Source organism: Rousettus aegyptiacus, unplaced genomic scaffold (assembly GCF_014176215.1).
Source record: "Rousettus aegyptiacus isolate mRouAeg1 unplaced genomic scaffold, mRouAeg1.p scaffold_m13_p_15, whole genome shotgun sequence".
NCBI lineage: Eukaryota > Metazoa > Chordata > Mammalia > Chiroptera > Pteropodidae > Rousettus > Rousettus aegyptiacus.
In genome coordinates, this window is record NW_023416290.1 from 6,181,923 (window position 1) to 6,197,245 (window position 15,323).

Sequence of the window (15,323 nt, forward strand, 5' to 3'; positions counted from 1 at the left end):
CTTTCCAGTTCTCATTGTGTCTTTTAATCTGTCTGATAAAGCGGAGCCTTCAAGAGCCACTTTCTCAGACCAGAAGATCCACATAAATCAGGCCAGATCCTTGGTAGCTCGTTGGACCGTTGGCCTCAGTGCCCGTTGCAGTGAAAGGCTAACGATGTAGAGGGAAAACAGGACTTCTCGGTCGAACTGTTGAGTGATTCCTTGTCGCAGACCAGGTGCGAAGTAAATGGAGGTTATGAGAGAATTACGGTTCCTACGGTTTCTACAAGGAAACGCCAAGTGAGCAGCACTAGTTCGCCAGGAGCATAACTCAGCCCCTTGCCGGTGTGGCACCCCTCACACAGCGGCTTTCTCATAAACTCGGCTTCCAAACCTGTACGCTGGCCGTGGGAGTTTGAGACGCAGGACGGTTTTGCGTGCCAGTCCCAAGCAAGTTCTGGGTCAGACCGTTCGACATCAGGTGCCCGATAAGGACTAAATCCTTTCATTGTTCACTGTTTAGGCAAATCTAGACAGAGCACAGGGAAATGGTGAACTGGTAGATGCAAGATTTTTTAGAGAGCCATGTTTTATTTTGTTTTGTTTTTGATGATGCTGATATTAGTTTTAGTCTCTTAATTTTTTATAACTTATGCAATTTATTTTTTATTGAGGTATAATTGACATGCAGTACATTAATTTCGAGTGTGCAATGTAACGATTTGATATTTGCGTATGTTGCAAAATGATCACCACAGTAGTTTACATCCGTCATCATACATAGTGATGGAATTTAGAAAGCCGTCGTATGTAATATAAGATAGAAAATGGATGTTTATTTCCCAAAAAGAATGTGTTCCAACTGAGTTGAAGAAGGTAGTCTAAAGGAGTGAATATTTGCTGAATTTTCTAAAAACGTATAAGGATTTATCAAATGGAAGAGTTTGAGTACCACAGAGCACGCATTCAGTGGGCACTCAGAGCAGTACCTGGAGGTTAGGCCCGCCTTAGCCGAACACTGCTGGCCGCCACGATCATTAGAATAGTCTTCAGTTGTTCTAATTCCGAGTCATACTTTAATCTGTACGCATAGCGGGCCTCTGGCGAGGGACCGGAAGCATCGTGACACCGGTGCGCACAGGAAAGGAGCTTTGACGCGATCGCGCGCGTCGATTCCCAGGAAGCCGTCGCCGGTTCCGGAGGCAGCGAGGTGTCTGTCAGGCAGGTCCAGGTGTGTGCTACAGCGCGAAAAAGAGAGTGGAGTCATGATCATGTCTGCTTTTGTTTTCTGGAACACGTATCCATTTTTCAGTAATTGGACCCACCTTTTCTTACCCAAAGCCTTCCAGCTGATCATTTGAACTAAAGATATACCCTTTTTAAGAAGTAAGCCAGATTTAGTCAGAAGAAAGCCATTTCCATAGAACTTGCCGTAAGAAAGACCAAGGTCTTATTCCAGTCAAGGAAATAACACCCGACGCTCTCACACAGTCTGCGTTTACATGGCTTTACAGCGATCCGATTGCCTTCCCATTTTTCGTTTGCTCCTCACTTCGTCCTTTCGGATTCCTCTGGTCCAGAGCCCAGCGTTGGCTGCGCCCTTCCTCCCTGCCCCGAGCTCTGTGCTGGGTGCATCCCCATCCTGCTCACAGGGGTCTCTACCCTGTGTCAAGACCATATTCTACCTTTTCCGCTTTTCCCAGGAAAGAGAGCCCTGCTAGAGAAAGAGCTAGACTCACATAGGCCTGAGGCCAGGTCCTCCTGGTCCCATTCAGCAATTCCGATGTCCCTTCCTTCCGTTCCAGGGACTTTTGTACGGAGCTAGTTCCCCATCCTCACCTCTTTCAGCCCCCAGATTTCTTCCTAACAGCCCTAAACTTCAGCAGAAGACTAATACTAGCCATCTACTGATAAAATACCCTAAGTTGGTGCTGAGTACTGCACGTAAGTCGGTTCTGCTCGAGAACAGCGCTGCAAGGCGATATCACCCCCATTTTACAGGGAAGGACACCGAGGCTAACGTGACCTGACCAGGATGTAACGAACCGGGGACTGAACCCAGGCCGGTGCGGCCCCCAACCCCACAGCTCTCTCCGTCTCCCTCACGCTTAGGAGCCTTCAAATTGCCTTAAAACATTGGATCAACCCATCACTATTAATATGTTTTCCCTTTTGCTTCATCTAAGACTCCGACAATTGTCACCTTTTCAAACCTCCTTCCTTTTCTTCCGTTCTCTGAGCATCTTTCTTCCCGTCTCGTGACGGGAACAGATCTCATTTTCCTAAGATACAAGTGAAAGCTCTTTGCCCCGGGCCCAGCTAATTTTTCTGGTTACTGTCCGAATTCCCTCCTCCCTTTCCGGGTCAGAGAAGCCTCCGGATGTCGCCCACGCCTGCTTCCTGTACGTCCTCGGCCCCTTTCCTCACCAGCCCCCTTCAGTCTGGCTTCTGCAGTGGCTTCAGGTCAGAACTGCCATCTCCAAGGTTCTCAGCAAATCCGGCCGCCTCTTCGCAGCCCTCACCTTCCCCGGCACGTGGCGGGGTCGACAGGCCATCCCGTCCCCAGATTCCAACCACACTTGTCACGGTGGCTGCACATAACGCAGCCGGTCCGTGCTCCGCCACGAGGAAGGGACGCTGATCTGGCCACTCGACTCCGAGGGGGAGCGCGGGTTTATCCGGGGACTTCGGATGGCTCTGCGCACCGCCGCCTCTCGGTTAGCTTAGTTCCCTCACTGAGCTTCACGGACGCTGTGGTCTCTGTCCTCAGGCCTTTGCTTTTCTGACTCGCTTGTTCGATGGGCCCATCCACCTTGCGTGAACTCATCTTCTGTGACCTTGATGCCCACCTTCCTGCTTCCGAGCTTGACCTTTGCGTGGCCTTGCAGCCCTGAATGCCCCTGTGAGTGCCTGTGTCCTGTAAGACCCTCCTTGTCTAAAACTGAACTCATCATCACCATGGGATGGTGTCCCCTGGCCAGCTGCACAGTGTCTAAGTGTAGTAAAGACGTTCGTCTGGATACCAAGCTGAAATCTTGGGGTTATCGTTGGTCTCTCTCCTCCTCGCCCATTTCTCCGCGTCACCAGTACGTGCTGAGGACAGCCCCTGTGCCGGGCTCGACGTTGAGAGCTGGCCGCACAGACGCAAAGGCGGCCCTTGCGTTTCAAAGTTCTGACGGTTCTTCCCGCGAAACGGCCTTTGCTTGTCCCTCATCTCACGCTGGTCCCCTCCTTCCTGCACCTCGTGCCTGGCTGGGGTCAGTGCGGCGCCTCCCCTGAGAGCCCGGCCTCCGTCTCCGCCCTCGCCGCTCCTGGGCGCGTGGGATGCTCCAGGAATGTTTCTCCATCACACGACTGTTCTCTTTACCTTAAGAAATGTACGTGACCTGAATTTCGTCACCCGGACCGTCTTTAGAGGTGCAGTTCAGAAGTGTGACGTGCGTTCACATTGTCGTGCAACCCATCTCCAGAACGTTCTCATCTCGCAGAACAAACGGACCCATGAACCACCGACCCCTCGTCCTGCCTCCCGCCAGGGTCTCGACTGTCCTGGGGACCTCGCGTGAGTGCAGGCACGCCGTCTCCGTCCTTTGTGACTGGCTCGTCTCGCCAGCGTAACGTCCTCGAGGTTCCTCCACGTCGTACATAGCACGTGTCAGAGCGACCTTCCTCTTTAAGGTAGAATACATTCCCCACGCGCACAGTCCCGGGCCGTGTCACGTCCGGGGCGGGCCCTGAGCAACGCGTCGCTGGGAGGTCTCGTCGCGGTGTGGACATCGCAGCGTGCACGCCCGCACACCCAGATGGCGCGGCCTGCGCCTGCCGTTGCACGCGCCCTGGCTCTGTTCCCAGCAGCGGCACCGCGCGCGCGAGTTGCGCGGGGGCCTCGCGATGGCTGCGACGTCACCAGGCAGGAGGCGTTTTTCGGCTCTGTTGTACCCTTACGGGACCGCCGTTGTGTGTGCAGTCCGTCGTTGACCAAAATGTCGTCGCGCGGCCCGTGACTGAACATACCGCGTGTGCACGCGCGCTCATTCATCGAGGGACACCTGGGTCGTCCGCACCTTTTGACTGGTGTGAACGATGCTTCTGTGGACATGGGTATACGGATATCTCCTCGAGACTCAGCTTTCGGTTCTCCTGGGTATAAACCCCAGAATAGAGCTGGTGGAGCATTTGGTGATTCCGTTTTTAATTTTGGGGGGCGGGGGGGGCTGCCATTCCGTTTTCTGCAGCAGCCTCAGCACCCCGCATTCGCGCCAGCTCCGCACGGTGCCTCCAATTCCTCCGCGTCCTCGCCAGCACATGTCGTTTTACAGGGTCGGGGGGGGGGGTCGTCGTCGTTGTACAGTAACCATCCCAACAGGTGCGAGGTGGTTTCTCTTCGCGATTCTGATTTGCGTTTCCCTTACAATCCGTGATGTTGAGCATTTTTCGTGCGTCCGTTGCCCACTTTGTATCATCTTTGCAGAAAAGTCTGTTCGAGTCCTTTGCCCGCTTTTGATTGTCGCCTTTGTTATCGAGTTGTAGAATGTGTATATATCCCGGGTACTAACTCGTTATCAGATATGTGGTCAGCAGATATTTTCTCCCAGTCATTGGGCTGCAGGGGATTCTTCTTTCAAAGCGAAGTTTTAATCTTATTTAGTGGTAGTGTTTTTGAGCTTGAGAACTTTAGAACTTTTAAACACTCATTAAAAAGGACTTTTCTCTAAAAATTGTTTCAAGAATTAAACATCCCTTAAGTTTTTTGTTTTGTTTTGTTTTTTTTTACATCTGGTTCTTCTCAGTGCATAAATTACTCAGGAAAGTAGATTTTCGAGAAATTAATAAGTCAGAATAAAGTAGAAGAGAGCCAATTATTTGGCATATTTTAACAGGATTAGGAACGTGTTTTTGACCCGGCCTATCAGAGAATATAGCCCTTAAGCTCGTTACGTTTGATCGAATGTTGGGAATAAAGCCTGTAAAGTACCTGAGAACAAGCACTTATTTTTCCAAGCTTGAAAATGTTCTGGCTCTAGGAAGAAATCCTACACAGGAAGTTGACTGGTAGGTTCAGCTGCCCCCAAGGGATTCCGTGTGTCCCTGAGCGTTAACAGACTGCGCGGGGCGAGAGTTCAGAGCACACTGTAGCAGGAGCTTAGTGAGCTGGCGATTTGGGGTCACTACCTTGCCAGCTTCCAAGAAGGATTCGCAAGGGCCTTACGGTGAGTCGCACGTGGAATGGCCTTCCCGACACTGGGGCACGTTAACGCCATATAGCTCGGGGGAGGTAACCACTCACGTCCATCAAGAGTAGATTTGCCCCCCGCTTCCCAGCAGCTCTAGGGGAAAGAGAAGTCGCAATTACGTAGCTCTCGTCGTATGATGCAGGGGGCACATCAGTTTACCACCAGAGACCAAACTTTTCCAGTAGCCAAACTTTAAGATGCATGTCACCTAGATCTCTATAAACACGACAGTGACACACCATGGACAGCATTTTACCCAAAAGTGTGTGAGCATTGCCCACGTAAATCTCCGTTCCTCCTGTCTGCCCTTGTTGAAGAGCCGAGGGCGTGATATGAATTATGATTCTATGAGGACATTCCTATGTTAGTTAAAGTAACGTGATGCAACTCTCACTCTCACGAGCGAGAATCACCGTCCTTTTTGGGTCGAAATCTTTTTCGGCCACGTCAGCGGATAGATGTATAAAAGATGGAAAGTCAGCAGTTGGGACGGACGTGGAAGGGCCTCGGGTCCCTCCGCCCGAGGAGCACGTGCCGAGCCTGGCCGGGTCGCTCTTCTCAGAGAAGCGAATCCGCACTGGAGAACCAGCCTCTTCCAGGGGCCACGGCTTAGGAATCTGGCCTCCGCGTTTTCGCTGAGCTCTGTGACGCCGCCTCATCGAGAGCGTTTCTTGCTTCTCGGGCTGCAAAGCGCAATCACAAGATGATCGGTCCTCTCTCATAACTGAATAACGTCACAGTCCAAGAGGGAGGATAACAGGTCATATATATATTTTTTTATTTTCTTACCATGATGCCAAAACCCAGAAAGAATTTTGGTGATCGGCAGGTGTTTTCAAGAGGAATTCGGAAGAGGTGGCAGCTGGGATGGGAGCAGGGGGGTCACGTGAGCTTTGCGGTGACCCTGGCGACGGGTGACAGCGACGTGACCAGGGCCGGCTGGGGGCGCGTTCTGAAGGTAGCGCCGACAGGGTTTGCTGACCGCGGATGTGAGAGAGAGAAGGGGGCGTCAGGACGACTCGGAGGGTTTTGGCCTGAGCAGCTGTGAGCGCGGCATTGCCTCCCACGGAGATTTTGGGTCTGAGGTCCAGTCGCTCTCATTTTTAAATGTTGCTAATGATTTTCTCTAAATATTTGGACATCAAAGCAAATCACATGTGTATCCCCTGAACCAAACATTATTATAGCCTCTGCCAGCAAAGCGTGTTTTGAGCCATTTGTTGTTGGGAAAAGAATATAGAAAAATTAGAAATAGGAAAATTTGTAAATAGTGTGTACAGTTTTATCGTTAGCAGAATTGTACATTCTAGATTTAAAACTATCAGCTCTATCAGTGATTAGATGCATAAAAGATTGAGAGAAGTTGGGGTGGACATGTCAGGGACCCACGTGTTACCTTAGCTGGGTGTGTTCAGTGTACTGTTTCTATGTGCTTTTTTTTTTTTTTTTGGTAAAAATATTATGTTTAAGAGATACTGGGGAAGCGAGACTGTTCTGAGTAACATGACTTGAGAGTTCGCGAAACACTTTTTCAATCATTAAGAGAAAACAACCTCAGATACTCATCAAGTTAGGATTGAGAAAAAAAAGCTGCAATTAAGCTCGTAAGTGCAGGGGATGCCTACCATGCAGAAGTCCCCCGGGGACTCGGGCTGTGTACAAGTGGCCTTTGCAGGGCTCGCATCCAGGCGGGAGCCGCTGAGCTGCCGTGCGAGCTGAGCCGGTCACCCCGGTGTGTATGTCTCGTCACTCATACGTAGGAATCTGCACAAGGTCAAACTCTGGTTTATTTATAAAAACACGACCCTACAAGAGAGTCAGCGGCCGATGCCTGAGCGAAGCCGCCGTTCAGTTAGTTACTTCTTACCGCGTCTGACGGGAGAGAGTTTGGGGACTGGCAACGCCGGCCCTCGTCCGCGTGGCCGGAGGTTCTGAGGCACGCGGCTCCTTTCGGATGCGTGCGCTTTCCACGCGACCGGCTAACGCAGAGCGCAGCCGCCGTGAGGGGCTCCCGACCGCCCGGCCTGAACCCCCGACCGCAGCCCATGCTCAAGGGCACTTGCAGCCAGCCGGCCGCTTAAGGGGCAGTGTGTCACTCTAACTGAGCCTGGGGTTTGAACACGTGAACTCACTACCACGAGCCAGGCTCAAGCCTGGATTTTCCCCGGGGCATGATCCTGGGCGTTGTGGTGGCCGGGCCAGACGAAGCTAGCAGTGACAGCAGCTCAGCACGGGCTCCCGTCCGCTCCTCCTCCCCGTGATCAGATCCAGGGCTGCTGAGATCTCCGGTCTCAGGCGCGAATGTGGTTTGGACTCATCTCGTTAGCGGTGCGGGAGCATCGGCACAGGGGACGGGCACCAGACAGAAAGGTCCCCACTCCCTGTCTGGCCTGACAGCAAAGAGCAAGTAAAGCAGTAAAGGGTTAAGGCTTGGCCGGCGCCGTGCTTCCAAGACGCATTTGCCGGAAGGTTCAGCTCTGTTTGTCCGTCGTCTAGTTTTAGCCCATTATAAAAAGTGGTGAAAATAACACTGCCGTTTTACTTGACTAACGTGGTGGTGGTTGCGATTGTATCAGAATAAGTCGTTTGTACTTGAAGCTTGTAAGTTTATCCTTGAAGGGCCGGATCTCACTGCGAGGCAGCCTGACTGCACTCTGATGGTTTCATTAATTACGATGTGCAGACGTAATTAGGCTCCAGCTAAGAACAGCAGATAACGCGAAAAATGATTCTGGGAAAAAGGAGCCGAGGTTCCGGGAAAGCGAAGGAACGCGGCAGAGGGCACCACGGTCCCCAGGCGCCTCCGGGGGCCGGGTCCCCCCTGCTCTGTGGCCCGCGGGGCCCCGAGGCCGGGCCAGGGACACGTTCCTACCCGCAGCATTTTGTCTCCATGTCCCAACACCCTTCGGACAGAGATCATCAAAAACACCCTCCAGGGTTCAGAAACAACCATTCTGACGCTCAAACGCTCATCCACTTCTTTTTAGAAGACTTAGTTTTTTTAGAGCGGTTTTTAAGTTTCTAGAAAAATTGAGCCGAGAGTGCCGAGAAGTCCCATACACCTCCTCCGCCGGCATCCACACCCGGCCTCCCCCATTACTAACATCCTGCACGGTGGGCACATTCGGTGCCATCGATGACTCGGCACCGATACGTTGGTGTCAACCAAAGTCCGCGGTTTACATGGGGGTCACTCCGCACAGGTCCCTGGGCTTCGGCAAATGCATCTTGTCATGTACCCCCCCTTACAGTATCACGCAGAATGGTGTCGCCGCCCCGAATGTCCCGGGATCCGCCTGGCCATCCCTCACCCTCACCCACTTTCCCTGACCCCTTGGCACCCGCCGATCTTTTTATTTCCGCTACAGTTTTGTCTCTCTGCTCATTTTAAAGCACCTGCTCAGCTATTTCTAACGGAGCCCCCTTCATTCCTTTACTTAACACGTGAGCCCTCAACAAATGCTGTCCACCGGGCACTGGGCATAAGGCAAAGGGCCGAAGCTTTAAAATCCCAGGCTTCCTGAAGCTCCAGGCTCGCCTGGGTCCTAAGTAGGTGTGAAATGGCCCGTGTGGACGAGGGCGGATAGGCGGAGAGAGTAATCGGACAGTGGGGCCCCCACCGGTGAGCCCACGGTCTCGGGCCAGGCCTCGGCTCCCACTTCTTCCCGCGGTCTAGCCCCGGGGACGGGCTGCCGGCCGCCTCAGCTGCCACCAGCTAGGGCAGCGCCGTTACCCACCTCCTCTCCTGAAAGAGGTCCGAGCACCTCTCTTAGGCCTGATGCCTGTTTCCTAGCAGTTATCTGTAGCCCTGCCCGGTGCTAACGGGGGAGAAGGGGAAGCGTACAAAGTGACAAGAAGTAGGAGCCGTTGGTCACCGTCTGACCGCTAACTGCACGGGGCCTTCTTCGGAAGTGGCGGCTCAGAGTTCTCGGTCGCAGCCTCCAAGCCCTCCCCTCGGGCGGGCAGATGTCCGTTCCCTGTCGTTGCCATAAGAAGTCCCGTTTCCACCCCCACTGCGCCTCCCTCGCCCGCTAGAAGCGTAGGAGGTCTCTGCGGACCGCCCCTGGGCCCGGGAGAGGCCAGGTCACTCCGCGAGAGCCACGTGCCCCTCCCCAAGGCCTCCTGTCCGTTTTACACAAGAAGCGTGCTTAGGGAGCAGCTAAGGGGGCTCCTTGGACCCTGCCGAGTGCACTGCCACAGCGGGCCCGAGGTCCTGCAGCCCCGCACGCGCGCACGCACACACACACGCACACACAAACACACACACGCACGCACGCAATGGCATCACACTGGCCTCCTGGACCAGCCACGAGGGTCTTGCGTCAGTTAGCACTACAGATCGGTTCTGCTCCCGCCCGGAGAGCGCGTCCTTCTCGACCAGCGTCCTCCTTAGACACCTCGCTTCTCTCCGGGCTGGGAAGAGGAAGGCGGGCCGCGGCCGAGGCGGGATGTGGCGCAGTGAGCTTTGAAAACCGGGGTTTCTCGGGCCGCACAGGCTCATCCCTCGTGTCCCCCGAATAAGGATCGAGGCCACTTACTGGCGGCTTCGTGCACGGCGCCTCCAGTGGAACGTGACGGCAGTGGGGCTCGTGATGGAGGGGAGAGCAGGGAGGCGCCGGCCGGGGTCACAGGGAGCGCTGCGCGTGGGTGCCGGGTGCTGGGTGCCGGGTGCCACCCCGCTGACTGGCCCTCTGCGCCCCCCGCAGGACCGCCCACGCCAGGGCCAAGGCCGACGCCGCGGACCAGGCCGCGCTGGCCGCCCGCCAGGAGAGTGACATCGCGAGAGCGGTGGCCCGGGAGCTGTCGCCCGACTTCTACCAGCCAGGTAAGGTCGTCGGGGCCCGCGGCGGAGCAGGTGAGCGCGCTGCGGCCGGTTCGCCTTCGGGGTCTTTGGCGTCTGACCGAAAGCTGGAAATACTGGAAAACGGCGTCGTCTCTGGGGACTCGGCCTAGCCGCAGTCCCTCCCGTCCTGCCCCCCACCCAGCTGCGAGCCAAGCTGACCAGCGCGTCAGAGCGTGGCGACCGCGGCAGACGGAGGTGCCTCTGACAATAACAAGTCAGAGAGGAGCCGAGAGAACTGACCTTCCTGAAGTTCAGAGGAATGCGGTCCCGGGGCAGAGAGGCGTGGCCCTCAGAGCCAAGTCGTCTGCACAGGGGGAGGTGACAGTGACTCCTCAGAAAGCAAAAGTCAGTGCTGAGTACCTGCCTCTCACGTGTCATAAAGCAGCAATCCACAAACACGTGCTGCGGGTTTCAATATTTAAGTCTCTGGCTAGTGGTTTCCCAGCAGACAGTCTCCATCCCTCTCTATGATATACTGGTGTTAAGGAGACGGTCACAGCCATTTTTATGCGTTTTTCCATGGTTTTATAAACAGCATCTTGTGATTGAGAGATCAATAGATTTCTAGGTGGAGAGGCCAAAAACGTTCCGAATTTGTCAGTATCAGAATTTACATTGTCTTGGTAAAGAGTGTTTCCACGTTGGTTTCTGTCGAGCCGGATAGCCAGCACCCTGCCCAACGCGTGTTCAGTACGCGTTTGGTTCCAACGAAGGTGACGGACGTTGGAACCACGGGACGTTGCTGTGGCGCAGTGGCCCAGGTAAGTCGGCGTGAGCAGAACGGCGGGGTCCGTGTGAACGCCGGGACGCCGGCCTTCGCGGAGCTTGGCGGGGGAGAAGGGAGCACGCGGAGGACCGGCTCCGGAGACGGGCGGGCGCGAGGCCCCGTCGGCCGGGCGAGGCCGTCGTCGCAGTGACTTCCGTAATGGCACGAGGGAGGCAGCCGGTGACAATGGGTGTTTTCTTTGGCGCGCATTTGCTTTAGCCCTCTGGGTGAGATCGTCGTCATTTGTGTGTGCGATTCGTCAGGACAGGGAAACCTCCCAGGTTTAATGGTGACCGCTGGGAAGGAAGTAGTTTCTGGTGCGACACGAACTCCTTTCCTGGTACCCCAGCGCCTCGGTGAACCCCTGCGGTAGGGTGTGAGCGGGGGACCGGGCTCCGCCACCAGGCGGACTGCCGTCCCTTGCTGCAGCGTGGCCATTGTCGGGAGACCACCGTCTCACTGGGCTTGAGCCCAGTTTGAAAGCAAACAGACTTACCATTGTTGTCTGCGTTTGGTAATTTCTAGATTGTTGTTAATTGTGTTGGGGAACGGGGACTCTACAGATTTCTATTAGGTGTTACCGAGGGGTAAACGATAGAGGTCATCTCAGTTTCCCGAGACTACTAAATGGTTTTAAAAGCCTTTTATGGTGTAAAAGCATCTGAGGGAACAAGTATTGTGGGAAAGTGTAATTCCACCCTTTCTTAGTGAAAACGGCTTCAGAGAAGAGTCGTGGGTGAGCAATGGATACGTCCCAGCAGCAGGTGAGAACGGTCTGTGTGAGGCAAGAGCTAAGGGGGCTGGGGGGCCGCTGACCCACGGCCACCCTCCTGAAGAACGGTCTAGAAGGTGTTGTCTATTACTGATCTTTTCAAGGGACCAGAGCTCCCATAGTCCCCCCTCTGCACTTACGGGGTGATCAGACCAGAGTTTCATTTGTCACCGCAGTTTTATTTTTCAATTAGTTGACATTCAGATAACGTTTCCAGGTGCACAGCATAGTGGTGAGATGTTTATACAGTTTACAGAGTGATCCCCATTCAGTCTGGCGCCACATGTGTGGTCGATACACTGTTATTGACTATGTTCCCTATGCTGTACTTTGCTATGCTGTACTTTGCATCCCCAGGACTGTTTTGCAACTTCCAAGTTGCCTTCACCTTTCTCATCCAACTCCCCCATCCCACCTGGCAGTCAGCGGTTTGTCCTCTGTATATGAGTCTGTTTGCTTTGTTCATTTTGTTCCTTAGTTTCCACACATCAGTGAGGTCATAGGCTGCTTATCTGACTTTCTTCACTTAGCATAACACCTTCCACGCCCATCCATGTTGCCACAGGTGGTAAGACCTCATTTCTTCGTTACGGCCTCAGGTGTTTCTAAAAGGGCTTTCAGGTACTTTTCCCAAGTCAGGCCACTCATTTAACTGACATCTCAGATTGTGTTCTCATTGTCGGGGGTGCATGTGGTGTGCAGAGAAGTTAACTTTGCAGGGAAAAGATGTCTGTGGTAGCTTACATTGTAATCACTTTCGTGGTAAGTTACCTGTTTTCAAGAGTTGGTAAATCTTACGCTTTCAGGTCAAAACTAAGAAAAAAATAACCTTGTAGGGTGGCTTTGAGTAAAGGATTAAATAAAACATTGTGGATATGTGTATAGACAACTGCGTACACACACAGGAACTGCCGTGTGACACAGGAAGTCATCCACCGAGAACTCGGTAGCCCGCAAAGTTTAATTTTAAAATAAGCCCGGTTTATAAAGTGATCGTGATAGCCTGAGTTTCAGGGCTGCAAGATTTCCTTGTACCCTCATTGAGCATGTTTAAAGAAAGAGGTGGTCACCCACAGAAGTATAGAAAAAAGTCACAGAGGCAACAGTGGGCAGCGCCCACCCAGACACCGAGCAGAGGAGAGAGGGGCCGTGGCATTAGGCCAGCGCGTCACGTCGTCAGGGACATCGCGGGCAGCGGTGCGTGTGGCTTTGTGGGAAAGACTGTCCCTGAGGAAATGGCTGCGTCGGGTGAGTTGAGCCTCGGGGCACGTCAGAGATGGGGTCCGTCTCATGCTCCTCGCCCAGATGCCGTGGTAACGTTTTCTTTCTGGTGGAGCTTCCGGTGGACGTGTACCAGCAAGGAGAGCAGGCAGTGGTGACATTGGCGGTTGTGAAGTAGAATCGGCCTCCTGGTGTTACAGGTCAGGCCCCTGTGAGCCGCGGGGGCACTGCGCGTCTGCCCCAAGGACTGGCGCTCCGGGGCTGCTGGAGTCGAGCTGGTGAGATGAGGCTTGGGTTAATCACTGAGCAAGTGGGGGGGGGGTCAGGGTGGGACCATGAGTGATGGTCGTTTGTTCTGCTGCTTCGATTTCCTTTTTATCAAAACACTGCGTTTTTAATATTCAGCGATATTGACTAAAGTATAAGATTTTTATCAATTGGAGGAATGACAGGGTAAACCCAGGGAGGCGGGGCAGGAAGGTGGTGGCCTGCCCTCTCCCCTCCCCAAGGGGGAAATAGATCTAGGGGGGCAGGCAGGTAGAAGGGAACCGGGAGGTGGGGGCGTACCTGCTCTGAGGGTCCAGGGTCAGGTGTAAACCGCCTTCTCCCCACCTGGTCTTTCTCATCTGCATTCGAGAGGAGACAGGGAACTTATCGTAATGACACGAGTTCCATCCCGAGCACCCCTCCCCTGTGGTCTAATGTAAACCTCCTCACCTCCCGGAGGCGGCTCCTGCAAATACCAGCCCGTGAGTGTGCGGCACACACATTGGTTTAGTCCGTAACGGCATCTGTGCGGCCACACACCGAAGTGATTATTGAAGGTCAAAGGTGAAGTGTCGCACGGCGCCGGCCTGGGAACTGCTGTCACGTTTCTGGGATGAATTAGAAGTTTCTAGAAATCATTTTCATTCCATAACTGTCTGCCTGTTAAAACGTAATGTTTTGGGTTAAAACAAGGGAAGCATCCTCAGCTAGATGACTTCTCCACTCACCTTCCAAAAGCCAAAATTCCGAATTTTTTCACAGAAAAATAGGAAATAATTAATTCACGAGTTTGCTGGTTCTCACCACTGGTTCCGTTCCACACCTGTGTGTGGCATGCCAGCCCCGTGAAGGGACGGGGACGGGTGCCCCCTGCGCTCGCAGACAAGGCCACTACGACTGTGTGCCCAGAACCGACGCACTGTCACCTGGGGGCCCGGAAGGTCCCACAGGGCGGAGGGGTAGAGCCTCCCCTACCACTTACGCCATCTTCTCAGACTCTATCGCTCTGGGCCTCCGTTACTGCTGGGCGGCCTCCGTGGAAACCGCCTAGTGCCCGGTTAGTGACTCCGGATGCTGCTGCAAAGCAGCTCCCCTGGTCCACCTGTGTTGCCGGGGGCTCTCCATGGTGCTGCTTCTACCCCTGGCCAGCTTCCTAAGATTCGAGTGAGGCTCCGAGTTTCGGAAAATGCTTCCTATGATAAATAGCAGCCTCCTGGCGAGAAGTGATTGCTCGCACCGTCACGAAGAGAGCGATGGAAAGTGTAAGTGGGCAGTTTGTAGTTTTAAGGATAACTGCTTTGCAGCCCCACGGGGGCGGAGGAAGGTGTGCAGGCGCCGTGCCGTGGCGTCCACAAGAGCCCAGGTCCCGGCGGGGGCGGTTCTCCCGTGTGTACGTGAGAGGTGACATTGTCAGCGCTGCCCATGTGCAGAGCGCGCCAACTGCACGGGGCGACCTTGACCTTACCTGTTGACAGGAAACGGGGCTGATGGGGGAGGCGGCCACGGGCTGCCTGCGCCCCGGGCCGAGAGGTGGCGTGCCTGGAAGGAGGCACTGTGTCTTCCCCCACAAAATAACAACGCACCACGGCCCCCTTTTTGAAGTGACAGGTTTCCCATTTATAAACACAACGTGGTCATTATAAACAATCCTAAAGTACTCAAAGTCCCAAGACCAGAGAGCCACAGGCAGCCGTCCCGTCTGGCCTCCGATGCCTGCTGGCCAGTCACTTCTAAAGCAGGGTCTCGACCACAGTCCCGGCCCTAACCAGGAGGTTTCGGTAAAAACACGGCACCTGCAGCTTCTCCTCTGACAGTGTGAGTAATTTACCAAACGTTAACCTAGCATCTCGGGTCTATGTAAATGCTTTCGTAGAGTAACTGTCAGACACACCAGTCAGTGTTAGTGATGTAAGCTGCGTTTCCGTTAACTGGCTGCATTTGGGCAGCAGCCGGGGCAGTGCAGTCCTCAGGGAAGTCACAACTGCTTAACTTTGATGGCCACCAAAACAGTATAAAGAATGGTATATGTTCACATGAAAACTCAACATCCTTCTTCCCTGAGGGGTGGAATGTGCTTTTGCTTACTGAAAGCCTCGTAAATGTATTTAAAAGAGGAAAGCTGACTGTAAAGTCCCCCCCTAATGTTGTCGATGGGTTCTGTGACTTTAACTTAAATGATGTCTAACAGACCAATTTTACCACCAGCTGCTTGATGTACACACGAGTGAAGTCCCTGGGGCA

At 53.8% G+C, this 15,323-nt stretch overlaps 1 protein-coding gene across 3 annotated transcripts in view; it reads left to right on the plus strand.

Moving 5' to 3' along the window:
* Nucleotides 1-15,323, plus strand: part of JPH1 (junctophilin 1) — a 70,689-nt gene that overhangs the window by 45,855 nt on the left and 9,511 nt on the right. For all 3 annotated transcript variants that reach the window (XM_016153690.2, XM_016153689.2, XM_016153691.2), the window contains exon 3: nucleotides 9,920-10,038. In XM_016153690.2, coding sequence (XP_016009176.2) covers nucleotides 9,920-10,038 — 119 coding nt within the window. The remainder of the gene's footprint in view (nucleotides 1-9,919; nucleotides 10,039-15,323) is intronic.